Genomic DNA, 17584 nt, shown 5'->3' with positions numbered 1-17584 from the left:
CCTGCTCCGGAAGGCCCATTGTTTCCCTCCCCGGCCTGGCAACACCGAGTTCCTCTGAGCTGGGGTCAGAGAACGGGCTCGGGTCCCCAAGGGGAGCAGGGCAGGCGACAAAGGCCAGGCTCCCTTCACTCTGTTGATAGGGAGGTGACTTTGGGGTCAGGGACCGAGCTCGGGTCTGGCCAGGAAGAACAGGCTAATGCGATAAGGGAAGGCCAAGAGGCTGAAGGATGCTCCTGTCTGTACACTTGAGTCACACACCCCCTCCCATGTCGTTTCCTGCTTCTGGGCACAGAGCAGGAGTGATAGTATTTGTACCGTCCCGCTGTTCACAGGAGCACGTTCAGTTTATTAATTCTTTATTGTGTGCTCACTCCTTCCCCTCCAACCTCACCCACCAGCCCGTAAATACTAGAGGAGCTGCACCGGAAAAGGAGGGCACCAGTAAGGTTCAGTTGTCCTATTAACGGATGGGGGAGGGGTGTATGTGCAGGGTCCAGCCCAGATGTTCAGGATTCAGATACGGGTAGTGAGAAGAAAGGGTTTTCCGGGGTGTGGCGAGTTTTCACCAGCATTGGGTCCACAGGTGATGCCGTCCACCAGGGGATGCTTGGGCCGACTGAAAGGGAGGGCAGTCGTCGGAGTTGTTCTTGACAAGAGGGTCCTCAAACCCATACCTTTCCTGAGGTGGGGACGGCTGGGGACCCTGGTGAGGCCCGGATTTGCCGGGGCTGTGGGCCACGCCGGCGCCGGTAGAGAGCTCGGCTGTAGGGCACGAGGCAATCAGCGAGGTGGAGGCGCAGGCAGAGTCGGCGGTAGCTGGCCAGGGCAAGCACGAGCAGGGGCACGAGGAGCAGGAAACCGGTGACCAGCAGAGCCGTGAAGCCCGGGTCCCGTAGGTGCGCGGTGCAAGGGGGTGCCTGGGAGCGCAGAAACTGTAGAAGAGGCATCAGGCCCAAGCCGAACAGCCTGGCGGGGAGTTGTGGCCCACAGATCCCACCGCCACCATCACCACATGCACCCCCACTCACATGCACTGCCCGGGGCACCCGCTCACCTGGGAGTGGCAGAGGAAGCCAAAGCCTAGCATGGTGACAGCGGGTAGCAGGATGGTCCCCAACACCAGCGCGAGCAAGAGAAGATTGAAGGCAGCCACCAGCAGATTCTGCGCGGTGACTAGTACAGCGCAGGCCCAGCAGTCCAGAGGATCCCGGGGTTCTGGGCCGCTGCTGGGAACCGGTCTCTGCGCCCCGAGGACGTCCGCCATGGCCTGCCTGTCTCCTGCCCGCCTGGGTCGCAGCCCTTATAGCCCTCTTTCCTGCCCCTCCCCCGGCCCATCCTCTCCCCACCCCACCCCCCTTATCCTGGAATGCGGCTGCGGGAGTAGGCACCCCCAGATGGAGGCGAGAGGCTCTGGACATTCCACAGGCGCCTCTGGGGAAGGGTGCACGCTGGCCGGGGTCTGCGCAATTTCCCCATCAATCACAGGCTTCGGCCCTCCTCCCAGTCCTCTCCCTATCACCAGCACACTATCAACAGGATTTTTTCTTTCTGGTTTTATTTTTAATATTAATATTCTCACACAAAAATCACCGAAAATAGGGGTAGATTGGGAAGACCCCTCTGCCCCTGGGGCAGAGAGACAGTGCAGTGCGAGGGGGCGGGACTGTAAACCCCCCACCCCTCCGCAGCCCCAGCATGGAGGAAAAAAAACGACATGAAAATAAACCCCCCCGCCCCGAGAAACTCTTCCCGGGGTATCCCTGCCCCAGGGAGGCCCTGGCCCTGGGCTTAAAAAGAAAACGGAGCGGTCGCGCGAGGGGAGGGTCCATTTTTTAAATTGGCCGGGGCTGGGAAGGGTGGGGTTCCTTTTCCTCATAGTTTTCTCTTTAAAACTTTTAAATTTTTTTATTTTTATTTTATTTTTTTACAAAATACCATTTCAGTTCCCACTTCTTCCCCTACAGTACAGGAGTCGCTCACCCTCAGGCAGGGCTGGGGTCGGGTCGGGCGGGAGGTGGGGGGCGACAGGGACTGGTCCGAGAAAGTGCAGGACGTCCGGGAGGGGAGCGGGTTTGAGCACCATGAGAACCCGGCTGGAGCTGCGGGCAGGCGGAGACGGTGGTCGGGCCGGACCCGGACACACACTGGGGCACAGGGAGAGCCCGGCGGCGGGCGGCCCCAGGAAGGGCGGACGGGGATGACTTGGGGGATTCGGTAGGTCGGGTTTTCCCAAAAATGAATAAATAGCTGAGTGGGACTGTTATAAATTAAAAACAAACAAGAAAAAAAAAACAAAATACAAATCATAACCAAGGGAATAAACAGAGACATGGACAGGGATCACAGCTAGCATTGGAAGTAAAAAAAGGAGGTTCTGGGGGAGGGGTAAAGCCCATAGAAAGAATCTCATTAAAAACCTCGGCTGCCGGAACATCTATGTACATACACGAGCCGCGTGCATCTGCGCCGGGCAGGCGGCTGGCAGGCGTGAGGGAACCCGTATGTGACCCCCGCCGCCGCCGGAGCCTGGTCCTTGTGTCTGTTGCTAGAAAGGCCAAAGTCGGTGAGGGGAGGCGCTGGTGGGCGAGGGGCTGCCAACTCCCTCCCCCGTCTCCCTTTTTTTTTTTTTTTTTCCTTTTTTCCTCATATTTGTTAAAAAAATCTTTTTTCTCAATAATAAATTAAGTGAAGGGGAGCTGCCAATGGGGTGGAAGGGCTGGGCCCGACCCCCTTCCCGGCCAGAGGCGGGACCTAGGTCCAGCCCAGGCGTGTGCTGGTGGCCCCGCGGCGCCCTGCAGACGGGCAGGCGGGCGGGGCATCCGGCCTCACCGAGACGTGCTGGCTGGGGCCTACGGAGAGAAAGCGGGCGGGGGGCTCAGGGGAGGGGCGGGGGCGGGTCGGCCCCGCCCACAGCCCTCCGCCCGCCGTCCCATTGGCCCTCCCACACCGCAGCGCCGGGCCGCACCAGCGTGAAGGCGTCGTAGGCCTGAGCCAGTTCCTCGGTGCGATACTGCTCCAGCACCACCACGCCCTGGAGGCCCGCGCTGCGACGCCGGGCACAAGCCTCGCAGTGCACCAGATAAGTGTTGCGGCTGCCGTTCTCGCTAGTCACGAACAGGATATTGAACACCTCCACCTGGGAAAAGGAGAAGGAGCAGTCACCGGGAGGAGCGGCCCTGCGGGCTCCTTCCTCCCGCGAGAAAGAGGCAGGTGGGCTCACTCACGTCGCACTCGTTGCAGTAGTAGGCAGGCTCATCCTTGACCCGGCCCTGGTAGGCGATTTTCTTTCCTGCCCGCACCAGGCTCTCCCGTTGCACCTGGCAGTGCTTCATGGACTGCAGAAGGCAGAACCTGCGGGAAGGGGGGGGGGGGGGGTTACATGGGACGGTGGTGGCAGGGAGGGCTGCCGGCAGACAGGGACAGGAGCTTCTCTACTGGTCCCCACTTCATACCTGGGTCACAATCCCCTGACCTGACTAGGGCTTCTGAAACAGTTGAAATTTCATGTGGGTCTTTGTCTTTTGGGGCCACTGTTCAATAAAACTCCTCAGAGCAGGAACCTTGTCACCTGCCCCAGCACTGTTAACACTGCAGGGCACATGGGTAAAGCATGGAGAGGAAAATGAAGGACAGGCTTGGCCTGACCAGGCTGTGGCGCAGTGGATAAGAGCCTTGGACTCGGAAGCAGAGGACCCAGGTTTGAAACCTGGAGGTCTCAGCCTTGAGCACAGGCTCACCAGCTGGAGTGCAAGGTCGCCGGCTTGAGCATGGAATCATAGACTCAATGACCCCATGGTTGCTGGCTTGAGCCCAAAGGTCACTGGCTTGAAGCCCAAGGTCACTGGCTCGAGCAAGGGGTTTACTCAGTCTGCTGTAGCCCCACGGTCAAGGCACATATGAGAAAGCAATCAATGAACAACTAAGGTGTCACAATGAAAAACTAATAATTGATGCTTCTCATTCCTGTCTGTCCCTCTCTGTCTATCCCTGTTACAAAAAAAAAAAAAAAGGCCTTGCGTTCAGTAACCAGAAGAGGAATGGGACCAGGTCTGGTGGAGATGGGCTCCCTCCCAAATAAGACCCTCACTTGATCATCTTGAACAAGTCAGGGTCGCTGATTTTGACAGTGCGAGCCACGTTCCAGGACACGTGAATCATGGGCACAATGGATTTGACGTTCTTCACCTCGTTCCACTCATATCGTTCCAGGGCCAGCTGGTACTGATAAGCTGTGGGCCAGAAGGAGTCACAGGATTCTCAAAACCCCAGCTACTTGGACTCAAGTCCTTTCCCTCACAGTTGGCTGCCCTCTAAGCTCCCCCCCCCCAAGGCTCCATCCTCTCACCACTAAGTGGCTCTGCACCCCACTCTCTCACCGGTGAGGGGCCCAACGTTCCAGGCGATGTTGTTACACCAGCCGGTGGCCTGCACCCAGTGCACGGTCCCGGCGTTAATCCACACGAGGTCTCCAGGGCGCTGCACGAAGCGGTACACAGGTATATTGGAAGCATAGAGGTCATCCAGGATTGGCCACCAGGAACCTGTCAGGTAGTCCACACCATGCCTGCGGGGTGGCCACAGGGTCAGATGGAAACCTGGGGACTCCGAGAGGGGAAATAGGGGGTAGACCTAGGGGCGGAGGGGGGCGCACCGGTCGCAGAAACCGCTGATGGTCTCCCAGTAGTGCTCGTGCACTGCAAACCACTCGCAGTCACCTGGGCCTATGTTGATGTTGACAGAGCAGAAATTGTTGTTCTCTTGGTGGCCTGAAGAGGGCGATAGAGAACGTCATGGCTGGCCTAGACAAGCCTGCGCTCCGCCAGTCCCGCCCGTTGGCCCTCATTGGCTAGCAAAACAGCGCCCACACCTGCCCCACCCCCGGCACACTTGCCGCACCTGGCGTTCGGCTGCCAGGGACTTTCATGTACAGCTGCACCGTATTCATGCCCAGGATCGTGTGGCCCACGTGGCTCAGCATATTGCCCGTGGATGTTACCCGCATGAAGGCGGGCAGCTTCAGCAGCTCCTGCAGCTGTGGCTTCCACCTGCAGCAGCGAGGGGTCAACAGATGTGAGAGACTACCCCGGCTCTGCAGACCCACCAGCATTCCTGCTCCTGCCCCACTAACCGCTTGGCATCAGACAGGTCGATGTTGGTGCCAAACTTGATAATGTGATGGTTCTTCGGATCTGGTGCGCTGCTGCGGGGCGAGGAGCACACATTGATGGAGAAGCATGGGGAAGTAAAGAAATCATAGAAGGAAAGGGCATACTGTACATACCTAGGAGGGGTTCCTGTGGTGCTGTCTGGCTCCTCCGACTCCTCGTCCTCGCTTTCCTTTTCCTCCTGCTTGGCCATAGCTGAGTCAGCCACCTCCCAGGAGCCCTCCCACGGCAGCCCCACTCCAAGTCCCCTGTCCCCTCACTCATGCCTCTCACCTGCAGGGACTCCTGGAAGGAGGAGGCCTGGTACTGCGCATACTTGGCAATGGTGGTGTGGGAGCGGGAGCTCTCACAGGGCCAGATCTGTCGAGTGCCCGTCAGGTCCCAGTTCTCGTCCGAGGGCTGCTGCACCTGCGTGCGCACCTCCACAGTGTGCTCACCACTCGCCTCTACCAGCGTCTTGGTGGAGAAGAGGCCCAAGTCTGCAAGGGAGTGCCGAGCAACATGTCAAGGCAGGAGAGGAGGTGGAGGGCAAAGACTCAACTCACTGTCTCTTCCTCCCCAAGCCTCTGACAGGCTGGATGTAGGCTTTAGAGAGCTCAGCCCAGGAGGAAAGGGCAAGCCCAGAGCCCCACAGGAAGCTGGGAAGGCTGGCCATCCATCACCAACCCCGTTTCTCCCACAATTACTCTGAGCTTCAGCCCCTCCACAAGAGCCCTCCCTCAGGTGTGCACAAGACCATGTGCGCACAGCACTTAGCACAGAGTAGGTGCTCACTAAACAGCAGATTCTTCAAGTTATCATTGGATGCAATGAAAGATTTAGTCAAGTGAAAGCCTAAGTGAGCTTTAAGTAATTCAGAGGAAAGAAAATTATATGGGTATAAAGAAAATAAGATTTTTATATTTCAATGTGGTCCTCTCTATTTTTATTTATGTTTGCAATTCTGCACAAGAAAGGTTGAAAAAGAGAAGACCCAAGTAACGGGTCTTCAGGAGTTCTCTACACAGGGGTCAGGAACCTTTTTGGCTGAGAGAGCCATGAACGCCACATATTTTAAAATGTAATTCTGTGAGAGCCATACAATGACCCGTGTACCTTACACATTATCCAATAAAAATTTGGTGTTGTCCCGGAGAACAGCTGTGATTGGCTCCAGCCACCCGCAACCATGAACATGAGTGGTAGGAAATGGGATTGTAATACATGAGAATGTTTTATATTTTTAACATTTTTTTATTAAAGATTTGTCTGTGAGCCAGGTGCAGTCATCAAAAGAGCCACATCTGGCCCTGGCCGGTTGGCTCAGCGGTAGAGCGTCGGCCTAGCGTGCGGAGGACCCGGGTTCGATTCCCGGCCAGGGCACACAGAAGAAGCGCCCATTTGCTTCTCCACCCCTCTGCCGCGCCTTCCTCTCTGTCTCTCTCTTCCCCTCCCGCAGGCGGGCTCCATTGGAGCGAAGATGGCCCGGGCGCTGGGGATGGCTCCTTGGCCTCTGCCCCGGGCGCTAGGGTGGCTCTGGTCGCAACATGGCGACGCCCAGGATGGGCAGAGCGTCGCCCCCTGGTAGGCAGAGCATCGCCCCATGGTGGGCGTGCCGGGTGGATCCCGGTTGGGCGCATGCGGGAGTCTGTCTGACTGTTTCTCCCTGTTTCCAGCTTCAGAAAAATGCAAAAAAAAAAAAAAAAAGCCACATCTGGCTCACGAGCCATAGGTTCCCAACCTCTGCTCTACAATCTGAATTCTTCTCACCCTTAGTCACCAAGAAAACCAGGTGATTCTGACCAGGCCCTGAGATACATCTCTTTCCCACTTGCCTACTGTTGGAGAGAGAGATGGGAGAAAAAGCCTGAAGCCAGCTGACCCATCACTCAGAGTACCCTTCAAATATGACCTACCTATGACTGAGAACTTGCTATAGCCACTGTGCTGGATCTTCAAGTGTGGGGGATCTCAGAGTCCCAAATCCTTACAGCGCCACCCCCCCTTTCTGCTTCACACACTCACTGAGCCGCAGGGAGCCCGCCAAGCCCCGGATCACGGTGATGGGATTCCGAGGGTCCGTACAGAACTGCAGCAGCACTGGAGAGAAGGCGTCCCGTTTGCTCTCCAGCTGAAGGACGACCAGAAGATGGCTAGATCAGAGCCCAATCCCAGATCCAGAGCACCCCAACATCCCCCAACACTCAGAACCCTCTGGCAGGGGCACACATACATAGATGCTAGGTGTAGGCGGGTTCAGTTTTTCCCTGGGCAACTTCTCCTCCGTGTTGATCTTCGGTTTCACAGACTGGGCAGGAGAAAGGTAGGACTCTCTAAACTTCCCCTTCACCTTGGCGTTCCTGTGGGAGGGCAAGGAAATGAGGGCAGAAACAGGGTGGTGGGGGAAGGGAGCCTCCCACTGGGGAGGGCAGACAACCTCCTTGGGGACAACCCCTCACTCACTTGCTGGCACGCACGATGTCGGCAGCACAGTGGCTGATGGTGAGGTCCGCCATGCGCAGCCGCCGCTCCTCCACCTCTGAGGCAATGAAGGTCTCCTTGTCACCACTCTCTACTTTGATAAGCCGGATCTTCAGCTCCTTGGGGGGCCCTTCACTAAGTGACCGCAGCTTCAGCATGTCAGCCCGGCTGACCCCTGGTGGCCCTGTGGCTTCTTCCCGAGACTTCTTCCCAGGGACAGGGGCCCCGGCGGGTGTGGGCTGGGCAGAGGGTGCAGGTGCTGACGGAGGGGCAGGAGCTGTGGGTGGCTTAGCCTTCGAGGCCCCACCAATGTCGGGCCTGGCCTTCTCCCGACCCTGGATCTCCTCACTCTGCAAGTCCAGGTTCCCCAGCACCCGGCGGCTCTTTTCTTTGGGGGCCTTGGCCTTGGCCTTGGCCCTGCCCTCACGGGGCCGCCGACCCACCATGTCCTTACAGGCCCGCCTGTGCCGCCGATGCTCCTTCTGGTGTTCCTTCAGCCGCCGCTTACTGCTGCCCGGTGCTGCAATGGCCACTGCCCCGCCACTCTCCTCCTTGGCCTGAGGCAGCAGCCGCTCAATCCCGCTGTCCGCTGGGTCCACAGGGTCCGCCGGGTCCACCGGGCCTGCTGGGTCTGTGGCGCTCCGGCCCACTCGCTCCACAAGAGTCTCACAAGCCCGACTGATCTCTTCTAGCACCTCAGACTCGGAGCGAGCAGGAGGCAGGGGCAGGGGCAGAGGCGAGGGCGGCAGGCTGGGGGCCGCGGGGCCTGGGGCTGGCTCTTCACCTGCCCTGTGCTCCCGGGCCCAGGGCCCACCTGAGGTAGAGAACTGAGATGACGAGGAAGCAGAGGGCGGAGGGGGGCCCTGGGCACTGGGGGTCATTGAGGTGGGCGGTGGGGCGGTAGCACCTGATGGGGGGCTGGGGGAATACTGAGTGGCGGGCGAGGGCCCAGGACGGGTAGAAACAGCTGCTCCTGTCCCCCGGTAACAGTATTTTTGTCCCTCCAACACGGAGGCCAAAGATTTGAGCAGGCTCGCTTGGCTGGCTGGTGGGGGTAGTGGGGGCTGCAGCGGCTGGGGCGGTGGAGGGAACTTGGCTAGTGGTGGCGGTGGTGGTAGGGCTGGTGGTGGCTTCTTCTCCTGTTCTTGGGTGACTGTGGCGGTGGTGGTGGTGCCGGTGGCAGCAGTGGTGGTGGTGGTGGTTGGGACAGCGTCAGTGGAGAACGGAGGCTGCAGAGATGCGAAGGGCTCCTTCAGGGGAGATGGGGGGGCTACACCTGCCTCCTGTTGTTGCTGCTCCTCCTCCTTGCGAATGGATTCATCCAGCATCTTCATGATGTTGGCCAGCCCATCAGGTAGGATCTTGAATTCAGCGGGCTCCTCAAACTGGTCCTCCAGTGGAGTAGGGGGGAAATCAAAGAGTCGTGTGCCTCGGGCAGGCAATTCCCCAACCGTCGGCGGCATGGGCTGGGGGGCTTTATTCAGGGGGCCTGGGGATGGCCCGGGCCCCACCTCGGGGGTCTTTGGGAAGGAGACCCTGGGCCGAGGGCTCTCCGGGTGCCTGAAGCTTCCTGAGGTATTTTGGTGGCAGGAGGAGGGAGGGGCTGGAGGCAGGGCAAGAGTGAGGGGTGCAAGAGGTGGGTCCTGGGGGCTCAGTGTTGGGCTGGGGGGCCGGGAAAGGGTGTCCATACTTCTGGCCAAATAGGGAGGTGGGGGGAAGGACACAGGCCCAGTAGGGCTGTTGCTGTGGCTGCCATTTTTGTTGTTGCTGCTGCTGCTGGTGGTTGGGGGAGTAGAAGGGGTGTGCGAATCCTGAGTGCCCACAGAAAAACGGGGGGCCAGAGGCCCCAAGAAGCCCTCACGGTGCGGGAAGGGTGGTGGAGGAGGGCGAGGGCGTCCCTCAGCCCCAAAGAAGAGATCCTCTAAGATCTCTCCATCTTCACGGGCTGACCGGCAGGCCGGGCCCTTCAGCCAGGCAGAGGGGTGTGGGGGGCGCAAGAGCCGGGGACAGAGAGGTGGAGGAGGTGAGGGGGGGCCAGGTGGCAGGGACAAGTGAGGAGTGGCAGCGGGAGCTGCCATGAAAGGTTTCCGACTGCTGTGTGTCGAGGGCCCCAGGCGACCTTGGTGAGAGGCGACTTCCAGCATGGGTGTTTGGTAATGGTCAGTGCTGGGCTGCAAGTGAAGGATGAGGTCAGTCAGAGGCCTGCCAGAGCCACCTCCAACAAGATCCATCCATCGCCCCACTCCATCTTCCACCTGTGGTCATCACTTACAATGCCTGGGCTTGGCTCCATGCCCCGGAGACCAGTGTTGCCGCTGCTGCTGCTGCTGCTGCTACTGCTGCTGGTGGTGGTGCCGGAGAGAATGGGGGGCCGGGAAGGTGTATAAGGCACACAGGCGGTGGTTGCTGCTGGTGAAACGCTGGAGTCCATCCGCGACCTCTGAACTCTGCTCTCTCTAAGGTCACTTCCGGGGGGACGGGTGGCAGGCGGGCAGCCATGGCTCTCTGCTCCTGGGGGACGGGGGCCTGGGCCTGGGGGTGCAGCTGGGACCAGCCGGTGGCCAGGGGGTTGCGCAGTGTAGGCTGGAGCTGGGTATGGATATGGGTGAGGCAGCGAGTGCCGCTGTTCCTATGGGAGACAAGTGAGGACACTCAGTGAGAAATGGAGGACACCAGCATTTACAGGTAAGAGATGAGAATCAATGGACAGGTGCTCACCTGGCGCTCTGGGGGTGCTGAAGCCTTGCGCTCAGGGCCCCAGGCATCTCCATGCAGGGTACTCCACAGCCCTGGCTTGGTCAGCTGAAATGGAGGGTTGGTGGCTAGGCCAGGCAGAGGTGGTGGTGGGGGTGGGGGTGGAGGTGGTGGTGGTGGGGGTGGTAATGGTGGTGGTGGCAGCGGCAGTCCTGGGGGAAGGCCAGTCTAGAAGAAAAGGGGAGGTAAGAATCCCATTCTTTATCCTAGTTCTCGCCTTCACTGCTTATTGCCCACTGACAGCCTACCTGCTCAGAGGTGCAGCCTCTTCTGCGCTTGCCTCCAGGGCTGATGCCCTCCTCTCCTGGGGGACCTGAGAGTACTGCAGGAGGCACAGGCTGCACCACTGGTGGTTCAGCAGCTCGCTTTACTGGGAGACCCCCCCGCTTGACCCCATAGTTCCGCTTGTGCTGAGAACAAAAAGAGAGAGGGAGAATGTCTCAGATGCAGACCTGGCCCTGCCCTCCTTCCCACCCTATCCCGCCCTGGCCTCACCTCAAGGTGCAGCAAGTTCCATACTTGCTCCAGGGGGGGCAGGACCTTGGCTCGGTGTTGGCAGGAGCCAGCATGAAAGTTCCAGAGCTGGGCCTGGGGAGGTAAGGAAAGAAGACAGGGGATAGGAGAGAAGTAGGCATAAGGTGAGGGCATTGAGCTGCAAGGCACAACCCTTGCCTCTTATGTCCTACTCATCCCACCTGCTGTAGTCGGCCGATGTGGGGCCCCAGCTCAGCCAAGCTTCCTCCATATCGAAGGGCGCTGTGGTAGCAGCGTATGGCCTCCTCATTGTCATGCTCTGACTCGTACAGCTGCCCAAGCTGCTCCCACAACCCTGGCTGGGCTGGCTCCCGGAGCAATGCCTGCACACAGCCATGCAAGGATTCCAGCTTTCCATGGAGGGGTCTTGGGGTCGGTGTCCTACAGAGCAGAAGAAGTTGGGGGGGGGGTCAGGGTGGAGGAACTCTTTCAAGGACCCAGCCTTACCTCCCATCCCCAGCACCTTTGAATCCTCACTCACCCTGGAACATAATATGGTTTGTTGGGGTGCCCAGAGCTACTGCCATGTGAAGGGGGTAGGGAAGCAGAGAGTGGGGGCTGACCAACGCTGGCAGAGCACCTGGAGAGAGAAGGGTCTATTATGTACATCAAGATAGAGCAGTCTTGTTCCTACCAAGGAAGGAGTGGGGGGGGGGGATAAGAGAAAGCAACTAAGGACTACACTGAGGCCCACAGAATGGCAGAAACCCAGAGAAATGACAGACTGAGAGGCACAGGAGACTGGAAGACAAATTCCTGGAGACAGAGAGGTGGCCCAAGTTCTCACCTGCCTCCAGGCAGCCATGCGCTACGAGGAGGGGGATGGGGCGGGCAGGAACTCCAGGCCCCAGCACAGTTCAAGCCCCCAAGGGCAAAGGCTTCCCGTGCAACGCGGGCCCCTGGAGGGTCCACTGCTCGATGCATCCAGCCTGAGTCAGGGAAGAGATTATAGACTTACTAGGGGCACAGCCTGACCTGCCTGTATACACACAGTCAACCCAACCCTAGTCTTTCCCTTACCAGGTCAGCAGTGGCCCCAGGAGCCCTGGAGATCGGGCACGGCCCCCTGCCCCAGCTCTCTGGGGCGATGGTCCCAACTCCAGCCGCTCTGACAGGAGAGCCCACTGCCCCCAGATGGCCGCCCAGGGCCTTTCACAGACAATTCTACAGAGAGGAGAAAGCAAAGCAGTGAGGTGCGCTGGCCAGAACACAGTCGGTGCTCAGGGGCTAGACTGGGCCGGCCTGGCTGCGACATCCACAGGTCTGTCACCTGCGTAGGGAGCCAGGCCGTGGCTTTCTATGAGGGTAGCCCCACCGGGCCTAAAGAGCTTCTAGAGGCCCTGGAGACTGGCTAGGAACTGGGACGAGTAGTAGGGAGCTGGACCGCCAGTCGGAAGCCGAAAGGCAACGCCGCAGCGGCATACCCGGCCTCCGTGGGAGAGTCCTCTAACAGCGTCAGCGAGCTCCAGGAATCCGGCCAATCACAGGACTTCCTCTCTGCCCAGAAAGCCAATCATCACCCGCGTCTCCGCCTCAGTAACAGCCTGCCCAGGACCAATAGGAGCGAGATTAGCCCGGCAGCGGAGGGAGGGGGGAGGAGGGGTGGTGGAGCCGGACAGACAGGCTCGGCCCCGGGTGACCCCGACGTGACCCGGCGGCTCCTACCGAGGGTCTCAATTTCCAAAACACTCGGGGTCAACGGCGCAAGTGGGGCCTGTACCCGCGTGGGTCACGGCGGCTAGTAGCACGACGCGCCAGCCTTGGGGGGGGGGGGTTGGCGCTCCCCGCAAGTCTCACGCGCCCACAGAGCCGGCGATGCTCCGGGCCAGTCCGCACCAGACACCCGCCCCCCGCCCCGCCACCGAAGACCGACGGACCGTAGACAGAGGCATAATGCAGACAAAGGCGTCGCTCGCCGTCCTCACTTCACCTAGCCCGGTGTCTGACCTCCTCATTCTGAATGCCCCTTGTAACTGATAGGTCAGCCACGGAGACTTCTACGGGACCCAAACCCGCCCGCGCCGCGGTCTCAGCACTCCATTCCCCACGCCTGACCCCATCCCAAACCACGGTCAAGCTCCCAGCCTCGCACCCAGTACCTCCAGACCTTCCACTTCTCCTGGCTAAGTCTTCAATGCCAACCGACCCCCCCCAAACCAAACCCCAACTTCTCCTGAGAAGTCGCGCACCACGGTCCCCAGTGGCCCCTCTCGCGTGGCTCCGGTATCCTCTATGCCCTTCCCCGCCGGGGCCACGCGGTTCCCCACGGCCCACGTGGCCCCCGCCCCCCAAGGGAGGGGGGATTTCGGGGGTTGCCCGTGACGTGGCTACTTGCGCAGCGGAAGCGGCGTGTGTAAGTGTACGGGGGGGGGGTCCTTTGGGAGGGAGGAGGGCGGGGCCCGACAGGCGGTGACATCACCCTGTCCCACTCACCACCCACTCCCTTAAAGAACCCAGAACCAGTTTCACTTCCTCCTTCAAGCCCCCCCCCCCATCCTTTCCCGTCGGTGCTGGCTCGACCCACAAAGGGCACAGCGCTCCTCTTTCCTGAGCACCTTCCCTTTGGCCTCAGTTTGTCCTCTCTCCTCTCACACCCCAGAATCTCGGTTCCCGTGCCTCCGCCTCTCCTACCCGGCGTTCCCTCAGGTAGGGAGCCGGCTCCGTTCCCGGGATCGGTCCATTGAGAGTCTAGAGTACAAAGGGCTGTGAGAGGCGAGTAGCGAGTACAAAGCGGCGGGGGCGGGGCCAGCGCTCCAGCTGGAGCTCAAGCCGGGCAGGAAGCCGGGGGAGAAGGCGCATCGAGGGGCTGGGGGCGGCTGGAAAGTTCACCTCTCTGAGAAAAGTCTGCGCTGTGGGGAAATTTCCACCCAGCCCACAAGGGATAGCGGGTTTCTGGTGAAAACAGTCCTCCATCCGCAGAGCAAGATCTTCTGTTTGCGTGCAAGCGCTTGGACTCTACAGGTCCCGGCGTGCCACTCCCCGCCGAGCCCTGGCAAGCGCTTGGGCTCTGCGGACCCTCTACGCAGTTAACTCGTTTTAGCCAGAACTCGTTCCTCACCATACAGCTTTTCGGTCAGCTACCTAGCTCTGGGACAAGAACAGCGCTTCACTGCGGTCAACTATAACCCTGGCCTGCTGCACCCCTTCCCCCCAAGTCCCAGGACCCGTGGCCCAGACATGGGAAACCGGGGACCCGGGGGGTCCAGATATCAAAGGCACAAATTCCCGCTTGGGAAGTGGTGTCGACGGCGCTGCCAGTTACCAGGAAATGCAGCTTCCCCTTCTACGATGATGACACTTCCCCTCCACCACTTCCCCTTTCCCACGGGGAACTGACTCAGCTTTCCCTAAACTAGAGAGTACCGTCCCTCCAGCCCCTACCCACCTTTATCCACTCTGCCCTACCCTGACTGTAATTAAAAATACAGCAGCCCTCACTTGAGGACAAAAACTTCCTGTATATTCAACACACTCATTCTCGCCAATTACCGTGGATCTTTGTCACTACCCGGGACCTAGGCGCCTGAATCCCCATCCGCCTCCTGAACAAAGCCCTCCCTCGGGGTCTGATTCAGGCTTGAGGTGGGGGACCGTGAGTCACCCTGAAAACCTGACCCTATTACCACTGACTCAGCCCCTGCCTCCCTGAAAACACAGACACACAGTCATTGGCAGACACAACTCAGCCCACACACCGCTCACCACCGGTCCCGTGGAATTTCCCTCTCGTCTTCCCCCAAGTCGGCCCCTCCCTGCGCCCGGCAGCCCCGACGCCGCTCTCAACACCTGTTCCCCAGGCGCCGGCAGCCTGCTCGCGGTCCACTCTCACCTCCACTCTCGCTTTGGGGCAGAACAGCTCTCCCCGACTCCCAGTGTCCGTACTAAGCAAGGGGAGGGAACTACGGACAGGTACAAAGACAGACACCTAGACTCCTAGACGAGGGCAGATGAGAGGCGGACGCACGAGGCTAAAGCCAGGCTGGGAGAACAGTCTACTTGTGGGGCATTCCAGCCTCTCCCGCCCGACCCACAGTCCCGGGAGTCAGCAGATCATAAACGGTTAATTCCTCTCCAGACGAAGCCACGCCCTCTTCATCCGGGCACTCCCGGCTAAACCCGGCTCCGCCTCCTCCATCCGGGCTCCGGACTCTAGGGACTCCCCCTCCCCCTAGAGCCTCGAGAGAGACCCACTCCATCAATCACACCCACTTAACTCTCTCCGGGCTTGAGGCCCGAGAAGCCCCTCCACGCACCGCTCCAGCCGCGCGGAATGAGAAGTAAGGGGCCAGAGGGGCACACGCAGCCTCACAGGCTGGCCAACGACAAGACCCCGCAGCTAGGATTTTACGGTGCAGGCAGTCAGCAGACACGCTGCACCCGCGAGGAGGTGGGGCCTCTCGGAGAACCCCGCCGCACCCCGCTCACTGCCAGGCCCCATTCTGCCGAGTGAAAGCGAGGGGTTACAGGCTCGCTTCTTACCTGGGGGGGAGGGGAAAGGGGAGGAGAGGGCCGTCGGCTGGGGCTCCGCTGTGAGTCAGCCACCCGGGCAGGCCGCCCGCTCGGGATTCCCTGCCCCAGCCTTCCCCCGCTGCTGGCCCCTCCCCGCCCCCCACCGAGAAGTGACAGTGCCGGGCCCGGCCCGCTGTGTGTCACTGCGAGCCTTGTGTCTGCCTCTGACTGGACCGCTGTGTTCACCAGTCAGTCTGACAAGGTCGGCTGTGTGTGGGTCCCGGTGTGTGTCTCCGTGTGCACCTGCATATCTGCTCATCCTGTCTTCTTCAGTGCCTGTGTCTGACACGTTCCTGCCATTATGCCTGTCTACACGACTCTGCACAGCAGTCTCTGTCTGTGTGTCTGCCTGGCTCCTGTCTGGGTCTTTTGTCTGGGTCTGCCTCTGCATCACTTTTGTGATCACGTGTGTCTGCACATCCCCTTCTCTGTATGCCTTCATGTTCCTGAACAGTCAGGGAGCAGACTGACCCTGCTGACGACTCATTCCCCTCACTCCACTGAATCCTGACGTCCTGCTGGATTAGTGATCCTTCTGTTTGACAAGTACTTGAGTGTCTATCTGCCTTCAATCAAGTTCTGTCCTATTCCTCAATATCCTTGCTTATCCTCCAGCTCCCTGGGGTTCCCATTATGGTAATAATTGCTAGTATTTACTGAATAATTATTACATGCCAAGCACTGTTAATCACTTTCTGCACATTTTTAAAACTCCTCCCCAAAATCTGGTGCAGGAGTTCCTTTTATTACGCCATTCTACAGATGAGGAAATTGAGGCTCAGGGAGGTTAGGTAACTTGGTCAAGGTCATTCTGCAAGAGAGTGGTAGAGCTGGGCTTCTTTCCAAAGCCTCATTCTTACCACTTGCTATAATGCCCCTGTCCTGTTTTCCCTCTGTTGATTTTATCCCCACAGGCCACTTCCTGGGTCATAGGGCCCCTCAGCTCTATGCCAGGTTACCATCCCAAATGCCTCATGTCCTCTAGAGAAGGTGTGCGGAGGAAGCTGTGCAACAGGTCTCAGAAGCCATCAGTTTCTTGGCAATAATGCTCACTCAGTTAACACATTCGTTCAACACAATTCCACTGAGGCACCCCAATGTGCAAACCATCTTGCCAAACAGAGGTACACAGAAAAAAAAAAACAGTCCACTCAAAAACTCAGTAATCGAGAAGAGTGAAGCACACTTAGAGAACTTAAGTCACTGCCTTACCATCATTTCTCCTACAGAGGATGGGGGATGGAGCAGAGCCTCAGGCTGAGAACTGGCTGAAGGAGAAAGGTAAGCAGCAGAAGAGTAAAGCTTAGGGTAATACCATAGTGGAGTGGGGAAAGAACAGAACAGAAAAGGCTCTGGAAGGAAAAGTGAGATGCCAAGATTGCCATGGCAACAGCAGGTTATTGGAGCAATGATCTCCAGTATCTCTCCACATGTACAACTCTTATAGGGCCAAAGCCCTGCCCCACTCCCACAAGAAAAACCCTTCCAGTGTGTATCTCTTCCACTTTCCAGCTTGCAAACCCTATCTTAATGCACTTCAATAAGCAACTGAGTTGTAGCACTAGGGGGAAAAGATTTTTTTGGTGGTCATGGGGAGGCTGGTGAAGTACAGGGCTGAACCATACAGGCAACAGAAGGGGCAACTCCATAAACCAGGAAGGCTGAACCACTCGACCACCACAGTGAAGGGATGCTCAGAGTTAGACTGGCTCATTCTGAGGAGTGCGCATGATCCAGATCATACCACTCTTCTTCAGGCATGTGATGCACAACTGGACTACTGGGGCAGGATGGGGTGTAGTGCTCAGGGGTAGGACTTACCAGATGGAGTTTGCTGCGCCCTGTCTCATTGGAATCAGTGCCCCAATAGTGGGGTGCAGCAGAGACCACAGTGAGTGAGGTGGGTGGTACTATGGGGCCGACATGGTGCCTGGGGGAACCTAAAAGAAAATAATCCATTTAGAAGTGGGTTTTCCAGAGAATTTCTCTGTGTTATATGTTCCCTTATTGAGGAGAAACTTGGCTCTGGTGGTCATATGGGATGGGAGAATCTGTTTCCATGGCGACCAGAAAAACCCATACCCAATGTGGTCCTCAGCCTTCCCGTTTAGGAGCAGCTTAGACCTGGGGAAAGGGGAGCATGCCTTGGCATCTGTGTAAGT

At 58.7% G+C, this 17584-nt stretch overlaps 2 protein-coding genes across 5 annotated transcripts; both read right to left on the bottom strand.

The window, feature by feature from the left end:
- Nucleotides 1-339: 339 nt before the first annotated feature.
- TMEM88 (transmembrane protein 88) lies at nt 340-1267 on the bottom strand. Of its 2 annotated transcripts, none has more exons than XM_066255527.1 (2): nt 1055-1267; nt 340-762 (listed from the first exon to the last, which is right to left on the bottom strand). In XM_066255527.1, the coding sequence occupies exons 1-2, from the start codon at nt 1262-1264 to the stop codon at nt 514-516; spliced, it is 459 nt and encodes a 152-aa protein (XP_066111624.1). In that variant the 5' UTR covers nt 1265-1267; the 3' UTR covers nt 340-513. The 2 variants fall into 2 exon arrangements, with proteins under 2 accessions (XP_066111624.1, XP_066111623.1); XM_066255526.1 differs by having other exon boundaries at nt 511-932.
- A 269-nt stretch (nt 1268-1536) lies between these two features.
- On the bottom strand, nt 1537-12072 carry KDM6B (lysine demethylase 6B). 3 transcript variants are annotated; one of them, XM_066264158.1, is made up of 21 exons: nt 11934-12072; nt 11701-11842; nt 11395-11493; nt 11075-11294; nt 10875-10967; nt 10628-10789; nt 10344-10547; nt 9898-10254; nt 7608-9796; nt 7378-7504; nt 7170-7275; nt 5439-5644; nt 5282-5346; nt 5129-5200; nt 4897-5045; nt 4652-4766; nt 4377-4564; nt 4088-4229; nt 3225-3351; nt 2966-3136; nt 1537-2849 (listed from the first exon to the last, which is right to left on the bottom strand). In XM_066264158.1, exons 2-21 carry the CDS (start codon nt 11835-11837, stop codon nt 2826-2828), a joined length of 4953 nt encoding a protein of 1650 aa, XP_066120255.1. In that variant the 5' UTR covers nt 11838-11842; nt 11934-12072; the 3' UTR covers nt 1537-2825. The 3 variants fall into 3 exon arrangements, with proteins under 3 accessions (XP_066120255.1, XP_066120256.1, XP_066120257.1); XM_066264159.1 differs by having other exon boundaries at nt 5129-5197; XM_066264160.1 differs by having other exon boundaries at nt 10344-10427.
- Nucleotides 12073-17584: the final 5512 nt, after the last annotated feature.

The sequence above is a fragment of the Saccopteryx bilineata genome, chromosome 2 (assembly GCF_036850765.1).
Source record: "Saccopteryx bilineata isolate mSacBil1 chromosome 2, mSacBil1_pri_phased_curated, whole genome shotgun sequence".
Classification (NCBI taxonomy): Eukaryota; Metazoa; Chordata; class Mammalia; order Chiroptera; family Emballonuridae; genus Saccopteryx; species Saccopteryx bilineata.
This window is presented reverse-complemented; position numbering and strand designations above follow the sequence as displayed.